The sequence below is a fragment of the Quercus lobata genome, chromosome 4 (genome assembly GCF_001633185.2).
Source record: "Quercus lobata isolate SW786 chromosome 4, ValleyOak3.0 Primary Assembly, whole genome shotgun sequence".
NCBI lineage: Eukaryota > Viridiplantae > Streptophyta > Magnoliopsida > Fagales > Fagaceae > Quercus > Quercus lobata.
This window is the reverse complement of record NC_044907.1, coordinates 34,965,366-34,982,626: the sequence shown is the minus strand read 5'-3', so window position 1 is coordinate 34,982,626 and position 17,261 is coordinate 34,965,366. Positions and strand designations below refer to the sequence as shown.

The following is a 17,261-nucleotide window of genomic DNA, read 5'->3' as shown; positions in this document are numbered from 1 at the left end:
ATTTTTTATTGATATCGATAACATTTCCATCATTACTTGCCCTCCTGGATCAATTTTATTTATTTATTTTTAATAAAAAATACAAATAGGTATTGCTTGTATTTTTTTGTGGAGCACTGCTTCTTATCTATTCTTTTTTTACAAGTATAAAGTGGTGTATAAAGGTAGAAGGAAAATATTTCACCCAAAAAAATTTGACTTCTTCATATGATATTAGTATTGAAGACTCTCACATGGTTACTTCTCCTCAAGGGCTAAAACAAACTTTTTTTTGGATATAATAATTGGTTCGTATTGAATCGAAGGATGGCCAAATTATGAATGTCGAAAATCTGTCCTTTCATTTTACTTGGATCAAATTCCTAAGGTTATCCAGTACTGGAGTTATGGATCCAAAATAATATGAAAATCTTTTTCCCCTCATATGCATTCGCAGGAGATCAATCATCGAAACCAACATTTTGCACTCCGTTGCTTCTATTAACAGTGATATCAATTTCTAATTAGTGACAAAGTAAGGATTTGAGGACAAAATGGGTTTCTGCCCTTTTTGGGCAAATTAATTAGCCTTTTGCCTTTCTTCCCAAACTAAATAGGGGAATGCCCCTCTTTTGAAAATCGAGTTTCTCAAAATCGAGTTAAAAAAAAAAAAAAAAAAATTCTGGAGCCCTATAGTGACGTTTTTAAGGACTTATAGTGACGTTTTAAGAACCTGTAGTGACGTTTTGTAACTTGATATCCATGAAATCGAGTTATAGGCAATTTTTATTGCCTATAACTCGATTTCATGGATATCAAGTTACAAAATGCCACTATAGTTCCTAATAAACGTCACTATAAGTCATTGAAAACGTCACTATAGGGCTTAAATTGATTTTGAAAAACTCGATTTTCAAAAGAGGGGTATTTTCCTATTTAGTTTGGGAAGAATGGCAAAAGGCTAATTAATTTTCCCAAAAAGGGCAGAAGCCCATTTTGTCCAAGGATTTGACTCTAAATGGTAAATTTTGTGATACAATAATAAACAAGCAAGTAGATAATTATATAAACATAAACGCACACACAAGCATACACACAAATACACAAAATATCACATTAAATTTAAAAACCAATAATTTATAGAAATTGAAAATAACTAAAGCAATAAATATATACGTTAAGAATTTATTAAGTTGTTTATATTAAGAAATTCTTGAAAAACAAATTAAATAAGATTAGAAAGGTCATTCCAAAAGTATTATTTTTTGGTATTTTTTCTAATCTTTGGTTAAAAATATTGCTACTTATTTACCCATTTTTTTAATACTAACTTTATTAGTAAAAACAGTCAATTGTGGTTACTTTGATTGAGAAACCTTTGATCTTAATTGAAAAACCTTTGATTTATTTATCTATATATATATATAAAACCAAAATTTTTGAAACTCTCACAATTTTCCACGTCAACATTATTTAAATAAATATTATTTTTCACATCAACATTATTTAAATAAATATTATAATTAATTAATGAAAAAAAGACTCTAACCCAAGTTAGACTTCTAGCCAAATACAATAACTTTCCCACCGCCTCTACTCCCTCCTATTTAAGAATTGCATGTACAAAAGACCTAAAACCCAAAATACAAACGTATAAACCAAAAACTATTTGTGGAGAAAGATGATGTTTGATCAAAAGCAGATGCGTGGCATACAGGAGCAAGATGGTTCAAAAAAATCGTAAATGTCCTTTTTTCATTTGAACCTTTTGTTGCTGGTTGCGTGGCATATTGGTGGGACAAGTTCCGATCCTTCAAGGGTGACACAAGGAGTGAAGAATTTTATTCCCTGCCCTTCAATCTAAACAAGTATTTCTCATCTACCTGATATTATAAAGCCCTCTATCAGATATTGCTTTGTTGAAGGTTCAAAAGCTCTTTGTGAGATCATTTTATAAATCATTGTTATCTCTGTTACTTGTGAATCTTATTACAGTCTACATCAATATAAGATTGTCTCTTCCTTTATAGGATGCCTTAGAACATTTATTTAATTGTTTTCTTTGTTGTAAATCCAATGGCAGAATTGGATTTAAACTACTAATGAAGCAGTTTTATTTCTCTCCCAAAAAAAAGCAGATGCGCCATCCCACAAGTAATGAGATCCAAAAGCAACAATTGATGAACCAATCATGGCTCACGATCCCAACACAATGAACTTCTTTGGAGCTAACTTCATGTAAGATCAGGAAACAAATTAAGAAAAAAAACAAATCTTTTTAGTTTGTAGGTGTTAATAAGACCATATGCAGTTCCGATTTTTATTGCTTTGGGTTTAGGATTTGCTTACAAATTTAAGATTTTGATCATGTGCTATCCAATATTAGTTGTGTGTGTGTTTTTAGATCTATCATATGACGAATCTTTGTAGTTCATAAGTTTTTATGGCTAATAAGACTATATGCAATTCCAATTTTTATTGCATTGGTTTTAAGATTGTTTACAAAATTAAGTTTTTTGATCATGTGCTATCCAATGTTAATTGTGGGTGCTTTTAGATCTATCAAACTTCAATTTTTGGTTGAATTTATAGCAATATAGTCACATATTTTTTTGTTTTGTTTCTATAATTTGTAAGTTCTAAATCTTTTAATTCTTAACTCTTTTTGCTTTTGGGAAGTTTTAACATAAGCATTTTTGGGTTCATTTTTTTTTTTTTTTGTAATATTTGAAATTGTTGGGAAAATTTCAACAATTATAGCCATGTATTATTTTTTTATTTTTGGCATTTCAGAAGTTTTAACATATGAATTTTTGAGATATTATTTTGCAATATTGAAACTATTTGATAGATTTCCACGACTATAGTGATGAATTATTTCTTTTAAAGGTAACACTATAGTCACTTTTTTTTTTTTTTTTAATGTTGTTTCTATAATTTGTAGGTTTTGACTATTTTTGTAATATCTGAAACAATTTGGCAGATTTCAACAGTTATAACCATGGATCATTCTTTTGAAGATAACATATCTTTCTCTTATATTTCTTTATTGTGTAGTCACATATATATCTTGTTTTGTTTCAATAATTTTTAGACAGTGAATCTTTTGATTCTTTAATATTTTTTGACATTTTGAAAGTTTTTATATTTGAATTTTTTATTTTTTTTTTGCAATATTTGAATTTTTTGCAAGCCAGCTTCTTTATCAAATTTAAACATAAAAGACTGGAGTAATTTATGTGATGGTATGGTTTCATAATCAAGTTAGGATTTTATAACCATTGCACGTTCAAGCAATGGATTCTTTATCAAATTTGAACATAAAAGACTGAGGTAATTTATGTGATGGTATGGTTTCATAATCAAGTTAGGATTTTATAAAAATTATTTTAGTCTGCTACACAAATAGGTAGGTTCCCGTACATAGCACGGGTTTGTGACTAGTTTATATATAATATGCATTCATCACTTCCACGTGGTTACTTTTTAAAAAGGCTACAATAAAAATTTTCAAATATTATTATATTTGATTTGTAGTATGCTAGAGTTTACTGTAAATGTGGGAAAACTCCTCATTTACTATTATATCAACAACAATAGTTAAATTGCAATCGAATTACAGCAGCTTTGTACTATTTTCATGCAATTAAATAACTGGTTTCTTATTCTTCTTTTTCCTTTTCTTTTAAACGATACGTATTGTTATATTATTTAATACTATTGTTTTATTTACTATTTTTTTCCCACTAAGTTTACATGTACAACTGTTAGAGATGTATTGATAAGAAAGGTAAATGTTTACCTAAATCTTCTTCATATGAATAATAGTCTTAACAATTCTTACATGGAAACCCCACTTCGTAAGGACTGCAAAAACTTTTTTGGGTTTTATTATATTTGGTTGACAATGAATGAAATGATAGCCAAATAATAGATGAGATATATCTTTTTCTTTCCACTTTCTTTGAATTGGATTCACATAAGTTTTCTAGTACTGGATTTGAGTTCAAAATAATATGAATATTTTTTTTCACAAATGTATTCACAACAAATTAACTATAAAAACGACCATTTTGCACTTTGTACTGTATATTTACAATGATATCCACTTCCAATCAACAATGGAGTGCGGGTTTGGCTCTAAAATTTGGATTTTATGATACAAACATAAACAAGTACATAGACAGGTGCGTTTATATACACATAATAAACATAAACATAAACATAAATATGTGCATGTATACAACTACATAAAATAACACATTATATTAAATAGTTTTTAATTTATAGAAATTGGAAACAACTAACTTAAAAAGTATAAATATTATTAACTATATTAACATATTTAGCTTAATCTTTAGAGTGAACCTAGGAATTTCATTAAATTCAGTATTGTGGGGGGCCAGTCGATCAGCAGGTCCATTAAGGTCAGGATTGTTGGGCCTATGGCCCATCCGAGGATGCATATCGTCCGAGGAGGCCAAGTCAGGTCATAAGGCAATTACCAGGGGGGGTGGTAGTCAATATCACGAAAGTAGAGTTCCGTATTCGTCCGAGGACACTATACTCCTCGGCAGTATGCGTCCGAAGACGATCAAGATGCGGTCTTGTTACAACCGGACCTCGGAATTATGTCACCACTGAAGATGGGATAACACACCAAGGCTAAGAAAGAGAAGGCAAACAAATATCTATAACTACAGCTGCCTCCGCATTAATTACCTCTCAACCAACTCTCTGGCCGCATTAATGTGGAGGTGATACCTGAACAGTAAGGAGGCAGCTGTAAGAAGTTCTAGGAGGTGCTAGATGGGACAGAAAGAAATCCCCAGAACCCAACCTACACGTGTGTGGTGAGGATGGAACACAGAAGATGGTATATAAACTGAAAGAAGAACATGCAAAAAGGGGGATCGGAACAGAAGAGAAAGAAAGAAGCATAGACTAAGGGGAAGAACGTGAAAAGTACAAGAACTATATCAATTACCAGAAGAGAGCCGATCGTTAGGCCAGCTCTGAGCCTTCGATATACGTGAGGGTGAATCTTTTCATTCCACAAAAGTTAACCTAGTTCTTAATACCCACGCTCTACAAATTATATTATTTGGGCCTATTTACGTGCGAACCCAGTATCGTTTTGGGTCGTTCCAAATCATGTCCTTACAAGTATAATTCCACATATGCAAAACAATGTGACACCTTTTTTTTTTTTAGTTAAAAAAAAAAAAAAAAAAAAAAAAAAAAAACCCTCCTTGCTGGTTTTGTAAGGAGCAAGATGAAAGAGTTTTTTTTTTTTTTTTTTTTTTTTTTTTTTTTTTTTTTTAATTAACAGTTTAATACATTAAAATAAAATATTCTTATTGAGCAAAATTGTTTGCTAATATGGCTAATCCTAATATATAATATTGAGCTTTTCAAAAAATAAATTATACAATATATTCCACAGATATTACCTAATTAAACTGGTTTAGACCCCAAATTTACCAAAATTTGTGAATCCATTTCAGTTGCAGAAGGATTGTGGTGGTGAAATTAAGACTCTAGGGTTTTGCAAAACATGAATGGTCCTGTTGAGGAGAATTATGCCCATCCAAAATGTGCTTACATGCATCCAAGTATCCAACCCAAAAATGGAAAAAGCAAGACATGAAAATTTTATAAAAATAATAAAAAAGTTGAAAAGATGATTTTCTTTAATTTACAATCTATTGGGGAATGGCTTCAAAATATCATAAATGTTTGAAGGGAAGTGCACAAATAAATATTGAAATATGTGATCAAAATCAGATAAACCTTCAGGGAATCACCAAGCGGCCCTTAGCATATTTGTCGTAATTCTCTTCATTATTCATTAAGCCAGTGAGATGTGAACGATAAAAAGTTCCCTTAATCTTTCTATACTCTCTCCACCATGTCATGAAGCTGCTCCTAGGTAAGAAAATCTCAGAAGAAACTGCATAATTTTTCATCAAACCGTATACATAGTTTTCAAACTCAATCAACTTGTCTGTTTCTTTCTCCATATCATTTGATTCTCCACTACTCAACAATTGGCATGAAATGTGAGCCTCCTCCACATGTGCCCAAAAGCAAGAATCCTCTGTTAGACTTGACGCCACATTCTGTTTCTTCAATTCATTTGGACCACTTGAAGGTTTCTCCGTTTCTTTCAGCAATTGCTCCAATATTATGTAATGTTTTGACCTTCCTTGATTTATGTAGTCTTGTTTGCCTGCCTTATAGTAATCAGCTATGTCTAGTGGTTCAATCATCCTTCGGTAATTTGTTCCCCCGAAGAGTGAACGGGTACGAAGGGAGGCACCTACTGTCTGAGGCCTTTTCTCTGCTTGATCAACAATTTCTTCCCAGTAACATGTGAGGCGTCTCATATGCTCTTCCACCTTAATATCACTTGTATCAAGTTTATTCTTGTATCTATCATAGTATCCAACTCTTTCATCTTTAGACACCTTCTTATACTGTTCTAGATAGGCCATATACACTTTAATGTCATTCAACCCCCTGGTGGGATCAAAAGCTTGCTGGTTTAAAAATGCCATCTTTTTTGCCCCTTTTTCTATCTTTGTAATGACAATGTTCTCTTGTTGCTGCAATAACTTGTAAAAATGAGTTGGGTTAGAAGGGGAGTTTTGAAATATCACAAGGACAAAGACAAAGACTTCAAATTGTAGTAATGTTTATCCACGTAAGAAACAATAAAGGCTTTTGTTAGTTATTAATACTTAACCCATAAGTATTTCATTCATTACATTATTCTATTTAGTGTATTGCCTAGGTGTAACATTATCTATACCATACGATGACATAGCTCAAATAAGCATTTTAATTATATACGATCCAAAAAGAGTTGTAGTTGAGTTACCTGTGATTGCACCAGTCCGATTGCTGCTAGTTGTGTAATAATGCCTGCCCGTAATGGTGTTGTATTCCAATCAATTAAGGATTCATGATCTGTAGTATCCTTGCAAATTACCTTACAGTTGAGATCCTTCACAAATGTTCCATAGGACTCAAAAACTTTATTAGGATCTTCATTTTCAGGAGTTCCTAAATTGGTTGTTGTTAACAACTCCAAAATGGTTTGAGGGTCCTCAAAACAAGAACAACCCAGCTTTGAACAGAAGAGAAATGTGCCAAAAGGCTGGTAACCGTTAATTAAGACTCTGGGAACTACATCCTGGTCGGAAACTACATGCAAAACGCGAGAGTTCCATGCTGCATATTTAGATATAGCTTCTTGCAGATTCTCATCACCAATAAGGGGTGAACCAAAAGTGATGCAAAGTGGGCCTTTGTTTTTTGAAAAATTGAATTTTTCTAACAGTGATAAGGTGAACAGAGTGGCAACAGATCCTCCCAAAGAGTTTCCAGTGATAATTAATTGTTTGGAATTGTCAATCTGCATTATGATATAAATCTTACAGTGTTAATAACTAGCCTTGTCACATTCTCAAAGTTCAATAAAAATTACATAACATATTGTACACGTTGTTAAATGTTATTATGCATGCCATGATAACTATGAATGTTAGTCACCAACTCCGTGTGATTCAAAGGAAATATAGACATACAATTATGTCAAAACTAATAAACATAACTTCCTAATGTATTTGAAATATAAAACTTCAGCTCAATGATACATTATGTAAACCTAATATTACTACCAAATTAAGTTTGCATAAATTAATATTAAAATCTTCATACTAATAAGAAATGCAACTTTTGAAATTAATCTTACAATAGCAAGTAGGGAGCTGCTTGGAATGGTAGAAAATTGTAGTAAAGATTTTACTTCTTTGAACCATATTGCACAAAAACTTAAAATCTGACTAACATGTGAAAATAAGCTTGGAGACATATGTCTTTTACCTCATTTGATTTGTTCCATTTGACCTAATCTAACAAATGCTCCAACTAAACTATAATTTGGATATGATTCTCACAAAAACAAAAACCCCTAATTTGGTTTACAATGTCAACTTGATTTACTATAGAATCTATTAGATTAAAGACAGCATAATGCAATATAAAAAGAGATAACAAGCATCTTGCAAATAGAATAAATGTAAATACAAATTAAATTATAATGTCAAAAGTCATGAGTATGTAAAGTCAAAGAATATACTATTCAATAATAATTAATCATTCTTAACGGTTGACACCGTCAGCAAGAATGGAGAGGTGAATTGATTTACAATGTCAAAAGCCATGAATATACTGAGTTAAGATGACACCATTGACATGCAACTATAGGTTAGCTATAACCGTGTTCTTTAAACGCAGCTATAGGTCCTCCGTTAAATTAAAAAAAAAAATATTAAAATTATTTGGCTGGACCTATATCCACGTTTATGAATGCAACTATAGGTCCTCCTTTAAAAAAAAAAATGGCTAGACCTATAGCCACATTTATGAATGCAGCTACAAACTTAATCTATAGCCGCGTTTTTAACCTATAACTGTGTTTTTAAAAACACACCTATAGACTTAACCTAAAACTACTTATAAACGTGGCTATAGACTTAACCTATAACCGTGTTTTAAAAACACAGCTATAGGTTAAGTCTATTGCCGTGTTTCTTAAAAACGTGGCTATAGGTTAGCTATAGCCGTGTTTTTGTAAATGTGGCTAAAAAAAAATGCAACTATAGCCCATGTTTTTTATAGTGATGGAAGAGAGAGAGAGAGAGAGAGAGAGAGAGAGAGAGAGAGAGAGAGAAGAAAACCATTAGACAATGAACAAATCAAAGTAAGACTACAGACCAAATCAATCAAAATGAACAAAACTTACAATTTCAACTAACCTAATTAAGCACAAATATCATAATTTAATAACAAAAAAAACACAATTATAAAAATAAAACAATCTTGAAATTGAGAATCCTAAAAGTAGAAAGCTTATGACATTGGAATTCTCTCTAGAATAGATATGTAAATGATTATACTCTATCTTGTTGACTTTTAAAAATCAAACTTTTAAAAAAGAAATCATTAATTTAGGAGGATTGATAAAAGGCATAAGTTCCTAAAATTATCCTTTTTTAATTTAAAGACATATAGTACAAAACAAAAGGACAAAAATCAGTATGCTGTCCTATAAAAATAAATAAAAAATAAAAATCAGTATGTTGGAACATACCATAAATTATAAGATAGTGAACAGATAAAATTTAAGTAGGAAAATAGTTTTTTTTTTTAAGAGATAATTACAATATATTACTAATCTCGTAGTTTGAATTCTTTCCCCCCTATACTCTCATAGCTCGAATCCTACTCTCCCTAAACTCCCAAGCACTTTGTGCATGAGAATGTGTCAATTCAACTATAAGATCCTTGACAATGAGGGAAATAGTTTTAAATATTATATCATGATATTTCATAATATCTTGGAATGGATAATGAAAAATGATATCAATATATATCTTAAAATTGCATCAAGAAATACCAATAAAATCAATTCTGAAAGTTCACGTGGGGTATAAAATACTAGTGAATGTTTAGACCCTCAATTTCAAAATTATCAATACAAACTTATACTCAAACAATAAATGTGCGGAATGATAAGTACAAGCAATACCCAAATAAACAAACTAATCAAAACTAAAATTAATCACAACATAGCAACAATTAAAAGGCAAAAGTAAGGACGACAGAGAGGAAACCAAAAAACTTGATGAAAAACCTCTCTGTCATCCTCCAAACAGTAAAATGATCCACTAGAGAATAAAGTTGGGATACATGAATAGCAATTGACCCTCCAAGCCTAACTTATCCAATGCACCTAAGTCCTCCAAGCTTCTGGTTCTAACAAGGTTAAGCCTAACTGTGTTTTCTCTAACTTTCCGGATCTCGCAATAAGCCCATTGCATCAATTAAATGAATTATTTCTCTCTAAATTACTTCCTGAGCACCAAATAACCTCCTCACTGATATGAGTATGATGAGATAATGATTTGGCTAACGAACCTCTCAAGGGTATGTCAATGGAGAGGGTAAGAGTAGTGGAGTTTGAGAATCAAAGGAATAAGATTGTGAATGAGTCAATCTTGTTTTTGTCTAGGGTTTCTCTCTCAAAATTCTCTCTAGAAGCTCTTTACATTTCGTGGGTATAACGGTATTTATAATAGGGTATGTGAGTGTAAAGTTGTGATTTACAAATTTGTATTCTGTTGGCTTTTATTCCGTGCTAAATTTGATTGTAATTATTTTCAATTTTATGTACCCTGTATTTATTGTGGGATGTGATTGTAAGGGTTGTGTGCTATAGATGAGTCTGTGTGGGATTCCGTAGAGAATGGGTATGTTAAACCCACTACTGCCAAGTCCGAATGGGACAAGGCAGCTGTTGCATTAGCTAATGCGAATAGTAAGGCCATTATCTGCTCCAAGGACAAGATTTTTGTATGATCTCTTTACCCACAAAGAGATAGATATTTATGGACATATCTTCCATGTGTTGAAGAAGAGTATTGAGAAGTAGAATTCAAGAACTGTAATGCCATTTCCCTCACTGATTATGGGATTAATTGCGAAGACAAAGCTCAAATTCCCAAGTGGCCTTACTGTGGTTCCGAGGGACTATCCCATTGGTGCACACAAAGTCACCAGGAGCACAACCCACATCAAAGGTTCCAAGACAGGTGTGCATACGATACCACAGGTTCGTGTTGCGAACGAGGGTGAAGATACGGAGGAGGAGATTGATAGATTCACTTTTGCCACAGAGCCATCAGCTCAGCTATCATCCTCCGCACCAGCACGAGGACCAAACAGACTCGACCGTCTTCTTAACAGAGTAGAGCAGATGTACACTATGTTAGATTCCCATATGCGGCACATAGCGGACCAGTTTGCTTATGTCCAGGGTCAAATCACAGCCTTATCATCTCAGATCGATGACTTATCCGTCAACCATGGTTCAGACTCCGAGTCCGACTAGTTCTAGCCCTTTGGCCATTCCGGTCAAAAAGGGGGGAGAAAAATTTTGAGGGGGAGCTTGCACAGTGTTAGGGGGAGCATAGGTTTAGACTTAGAAACATTGGTTTATTGGTTATCGGTTTATTTGGGTTTTTTTTTTTTTTTTTTTTTTTTTTTTTTTTGCATCTATAACTGCTGTTTTTACTGTTTTTGTTTAAGACTTCAGTACAATTTGCTCTTAAATGTTTTTTAGTTTATATTCAGTATGTTTGTGTCTATCTCATGCTTGTGTAGCATTCTCTTTGTACTTTTAGATGTTACTAAAATGTTTTAAGTACTTCACACTTGTGCCCTAGTAGGATTGTTCCTAGATGCATATACTTCGTGTATTTTGCATTGGTTGTATGAGTGGACATGCAAGTAATCATAAGTGATTGCTTCCTTTTACATGTCCGGATGAACATTTACTTGTTATATGTTCATTGGAGTCATTCTTTAATGACTACCCTTGTTTGATCAAGTGTTTGTTTGCATGATATCTATTGTTTACATACTTGATTGCATTTTGCTTGCTCTTGTTCATACATTGTGTTCAACTTGTCATAAGCTTAATGAAAGTTTTGTTTATGTGCGAGTGTTTCAGGTTACAGGTATAAACTGCAAGTGCTTCATAGTTTCTAGATTAGGTGTGAGTAAGTTTTGTCATTATTCCCAAACTCACGTTTAAGTCTAGAGTCTGTTGTTAGGGGTTTTGTCACGGAATAGCCAAAGGGAGAGATTGTAAAGTTGTAATTTACAAATTTGTATTTTGTTGACTTTTATTCCGTGCCAAATTTGATTGTAATTATTTTCAATCTTGTGTACCCTGTATTTATTGTGGGATGTGATTGTAAGGGTTGTGTGTTAGAGAGAGAGAGAGTGTGAAGACTCAAGCAAGTGAAGCCAGAAGACTTCTCGCAGGTGTCTCACGACTAAGCTTCCTGTGAAGTGAAGCATATGCCTTGCACATGATTGGAATGCGAAGAGTCTGTACAAATGGAGACAGCTGTGTCTCGCTAGTATCTCGCGGGTAAGGCCTTCCAGCGAGACACCCGTGAGACATTCTGTTCTGTCAGTTTGTACTGCCTGATACACACTTTTTGTACCCTCACTATATATACCCATATTACCCACAAATGTGAAAGAGAGCTTCTAAGAGAAAACCCTAGCCAAAACACTTGAGAGTTAGAAATTGTTATACCAATAATTCTCTACACATTTGTTTATGGAATTTCCTCATCTCCTACCTCTCCATTTCTATACCATTGAGAGGTCAAAAGTTCAAACACTTACCACACCTTTTGAGAGTGTCCAGTGAGGTTTTGGTGTTGTTGTGAAACATTGGAAGAAGCCAAGGATGGCAGATGCAACATGGAGATTGTTGCGGGATTTGGAGAGCTAGACAAGACACGGTTCTGAGAAGTCTTGCTGGAGTAGGAGCTTGGAGGGCTTAGGTACAGAAGGTAGATTAGGCTTGGACTTGGAGGGTCTCTTGCTTACCCATGTATCCCAACTGATTGTCTAGTGGATTGATTTCCGCTTGGAAGGCGGCGGAGAGGTTTTTCGCCGAGTTCTTCGATTTCCTCTTCGATAACACGTCTTGGTATTATCTGTGTTTGCATCTCTCTTCCCTACTCTTATTTATTTCATTTTACTGCTGTGTTGCTTTAATTATGAAGTAGAGTAGCTCTCTTGTTTGTTTGCTTGCATTTACACTATTTCGCACTTAGTATTAAGTTAGTGTAAAATTAATCAAGCCGTAATTTAAATTGGGGGTCTAAACAAGCTCTTGTGTTTTTACACATTTCGAGCTTTCAGTGAGGAATGCGAAAAGTCATTTTTCTGCAAAACAGGGGGTTCTGGTGACTCACTCGCGACTAGGACAAGTCGCGAGTTCTAGTCGCGTAATAACTAACTGGCCAGATTGACCATTTTTGTCCTGTAATGCTCCAGCTGTCATGACCCTTTAGTTTCCTTCATGCTTCACACGTGTGGCATTTTGGTGAGTCATTAGTCACAAGTCACTCGTGAGTTCCAGTCGCAAGAATGCTCTTGAGTGCACACACACTTGAATTCTTCACACTTTCTCACACACAACCCTTACATGATTCCCACTTAAATACAGAGTATCTAATTGCTGAAATACAAGTAAATTTGGCACGAAATAAAGCAACACATGGTTAAATAAATTCAACCTTACAAATTCAGTTGCAAAAAGACCTTATTGGTTGGTTTTCGTTAGCAAGTTGAGCTGTCAATTTTGTATTGTTTTGATTTTTAACCGAAAGTATAAAAATTGTCCAAATTAACCCTTCTCTTTGATTTTTGTTAACTATAATTAATAAAAAATGGTTTTATAGTGTCCACATGGCCACTTAACTTAACATATCAAAATACAAAATTGGGTCCCCACCCCCCTACTTAATATATTGGGTTACGGATCAATATATTGGAAAAATACAAAAATCTATGAAAAAAATTGGAGTATTAAATAAATAATTAATAATGAAACATCAATCCTCACCAAAAAAAAAAAAGAAAAAAAAGAAAAGAAAAAAGGGATAAAATAAAATAACCTACTGGAGGTTTGAGAAAATGCCAAAAACATCCAAAACTTCTTTAAAATATCCAATTTGATCCTTTAAACATTAACGGCATGTAGGGTTGTCCACAGGTCAGGCAAGTCAGGTTTGTACCCAACCAGCAACCGACCCATAAGAGATTGGGTAGGCAAGTGCCCAACCCACAACCGACTGTATGAGGGTCAGGTTTCACGAGTCGATATCCCGTCAGGTGGGCATCGGTTTCGGGTGAAGCTGAAACCCACCAAAAACCATTGAAAAAAGGCAAAAATCGGCTAGATCTCGCCCAATTCGTCTAAGATTCGAAGAGATCTAGCCGAATCTGGTAGAGATTTCGTCAAATCAGATGATTTTCCCCCCAAATCATGCCAAGAATCGCCGAATCTGGTGTATCTATGCCGGATCTGATTGTTTTGGTCGCCGAAATCTACCAAATCAAGATGAAAAATGGTCGGAAAGCTTAAGAATCGCAGGTATCTAATGTCTTCAGGCAAGTCGAGTTTCACTAGTTTTGAAGGATGGGACTCAAAATTGACCCTCCAGCATCGAGTTTTGGAGCTCAGGAACCACTTCTGACTGCCAAAACAGTCGAATCGAGTTGCAGCAGGTTGAGCACAGGCAGGTGGGTTGGACAGCCCTAATAGCGTGTAAAGCCGTTTGTGCATTCTCTCCCAATGCAAAGCTACCTGGAATTTCTAAAGGAAGACTACAATGACAACAAGCAAGTGGGACATTAACACCACACCATTTCATGTTTCATCAACACCACACCAACAATTTTCTTAAAATTTTTCTTAAAATAAAATTATTAATAATTAATAATTTTGTGTTTAGTAACCAAGAAAATCCAAAGAAAGAGTCACATGGATCTTCCCCCTTCTGTGTTTAGCAGCCAAGAAAATCAAAAGAACAACTCATAAATCTTCTTCATTCCTAATTAGTAGCCAAAATATCAAAAGGACAACCCATATAGTCTCATCTACTCTTTAGACTCCTTTACTCAGTGTTTGGTTGTCAAGAAATCTTCATCTCTTTTACAAAGAAACCCATGAAAACCTGAATGACCTTAACCCAATCACACTAGCCAAGGTTCAAAATTCCATCACAATATTGCTATTAAACCCAAATCTAGTTTCTCTCCCCCCCCACCCCCAAAAAAAAAAAAAAAAAAAAAAAACCCAAATCCAGTTATCCCATTGAAATTTGCTGACCCACCAACCACCGCCGAAGGATTTCCATCAACGAAATAGAGACAGGAGAGAAGAAGAGATGGGAGAAAGAAGAGGGTAAGATTTGGCCCGGAAAAGGAAAAGAAAATAGAAAGAGAGAGAGAGAGAGAGAGAATCAAGTGAGAAATAAAGGAAAAAGAAAAGAAACAAGAGGTAGTGAGAAGGTCAATTGTGTGGAGGTGTGGTGTTGACTGTGAGGATAAGAAGAAAGAATGGAGAAAAGATATTAAAAAAAAAAAAAAAACCTTTGGGTCTGGAACAAATGGTGTTACATGCCGTTTGTCTTCAAGGACCAAATTGGTTATTTTTAAGAAGTTTTGGATATTTTTGACATTATCCTAAACCTCGGGATAGCTTAGTATAATTTACCCAAATAGTGGTTGATATCTCAAACATTCACAATTGTCATACCGATTATCACTTATCCAACATCATATCAAGGATATTTTTTAAAATTTAAATGTTGATAATAATTATTAATTAATAACAATAATATTTGCAGATAAAAAATAAATAATAATAACAATAATAGTACTTGACAAATGAGTACTACCAACTACCAACAACTCTGTTTCTAAAATAAATGAATGAAAAAAAAGTAGCTTGTATCAATTTATAGGTTTGGCTTACATCCAGTGAAAATTTAATTGGATATCTCCTTCTCTTTTAAACAGAAGCTACCACGTCACTTACTAATAAATTAACGGTAGAGATTAAAATCTCAATGCCACCTCATTAAATTTTAAGCCAAAATTAAAAGAGCCCACCCAAGACTAACGTGGCTGCTTCGTCTCACGTTAACAACGTTAACGTTTTCACTAAAGTTTTTTTTTTTTTTTTTTTTCCTTCTCATGTTAACAGTGGCCGCCCAATTTCTCCCTCTTTTTTTTGTTTATTTTTCTTTTTTCTTGCCTTCCAAATCAGATTTTAGAACTGATTTGTTAACGTTTTCACTAACGTTTTTTTTTTCCTTCTCACGTTAACAGTGCCTGCCCAAGTTCTCCCTCTTTTTTTGTTTATTTTTCTTTTTCTAGCCTTCCAAATCAGATTAACTGGGCTAAAGTATATGTGAAGATGTCATTTTCTGCAGGAATGACTACAACTCAATTGAGTGAGAGTAGAAACTTTGATTTGAAGGATTATTTACATAAATTTCTGAACTTTTCACCTATTAAGATAAAAGGGATTATTTACAGTAATTTTGAATGGACAGTCTTGTAATTTTGTAGTTTTTCATGATTACTACCTTAATTGTTTGTAATGAGGAGGCGTGCTCTTCGAATGGATGGTTTTTATTTTGGGTTAAAAAAAATGCATGCCAAGTGCTTGAGAAAAGTTCCCAACTAGCAAACTGAAGCAGCTATAACACTGCACCAGTTATGCAGCAGCCACAGCACTGCACCAGTTATGTAGCAGCCACAGCACTGCACTAGGCACCTATTAGAGATTTTATAACCGCAACAACATAGACTAATATATATATATATATATTCTTCCTGCAAGCCAATAGCACAACAACATATTTATATATTTTTTTTCAGAGTATAGAGAGGTACCTCAAATTTCGGGAGCACACCAATAATGGATTTAAAAAGCTGAAATGCAGTTTCGTTAATGGAGAAACTTGGGTCATCTTTGGGTTTGTTTTTTTGATTATCTGGGACTTTGGGTCTGGGGCACAGGAAATCAAAGAAAGGAAAAGACCCCTTAAAAGTTGAAGACGAAACTAAATTTCCTCCTCCCCCACCCTGAACAGAGTCTTTGCTACTAGAGGGCCAGGTGAAAAACGCTATAATGGTATAGTTTGGTAGCTCATAAACTTTGAATCTCACGAAGGAAGATGGTCCTTCATTCTGACTGATTTCTGTGTATAGACTCCAAATTGCAGTCCATGCATCATGAAAGATATCAAGGGTCACCACGAAATTTGCCAACTCTAAACCACTGCTATACCTGCCATCATGACATGAATCATAGGAACAATTAGCTAACAAATGATGATGCATCGAATTTCTTGGTCAAGAAACAAAGTTGAAAGGAAGAGGGAAAGGGCGAAGGAAAACAAAGACAAACAAATAAGGAAAGAAGAAATGATTTGCGTTACAATTGAGTTTTGCCCATCCTCTCGATCTATTGCTTTGTTAGATCTGCTTTAGGAAAAGATCAGCCACAGGACTAGTTGTGCAACACTCTGCTAGTTATAACAATGATGAGACTCAAAGCCAATGTTAATCCATGTCTAAGGACAGAAACTTAGTAGGAAAGGACTAAAAAGCATCACAAGACTACAAGTCAATGTCTACATTCCACCTATCGAATATTTATTTATATATTCCTCGTCATTCTCCAACTTGCTCTGGCCCATTACCCTCTATTTCTTTCGACTTTTAAAAAAATACCACACCTTTTTTTTTTTTATAATTTTTTTATTGAAAGGTGAGGATTAAAAGACCATACTTTTTTTTTTTTTAATACATTTTTGGTGACTTGACTT

General features: G+C 33.8%; 1 protein-coding gene across 2 annotated transcripts; it reads right to left on the bottom strand.

The window, feature by feature from the left end:
• Positions 1-5,643: 5,643 nt before the first annotated feature.
• Positions 5,644-17,022, bottom strand: LOC115987178 (senescence-associated carboxylesterase 101-like). Of its 2 annotated transcripts, none has more exons than XM_031110675.1 (4): positions 16,872-17,022; positions 16,324-16,720; positions 6,863-7,399; positions 5,644-6,596 (listed from the first exon to the last, which is right to left on the bottom strand). In XM_031110675.1, exons 1-4 carry the CDS (start codon positions 16,886-16,888, stop codon positions 5,775-5,777), a joined length of 1,773 nt encoding a protein of 590 aa, XP_030966535.1. In that variant the 5' UTR covers positions 16,889-17,022; the 3' UTR covers positions 5,644-5,774. The 2 variants fall into 2 exon arrangements, with proteins under 2 accessions (XP_030966535.1, XP_030966536.1); XM_031110676.1 differs by having other exon boundaries at positions 5,644-6,587; positions 16,872-17,020.
• Positions 17,023-17,261: the final 239 nt, after the last annotated feature.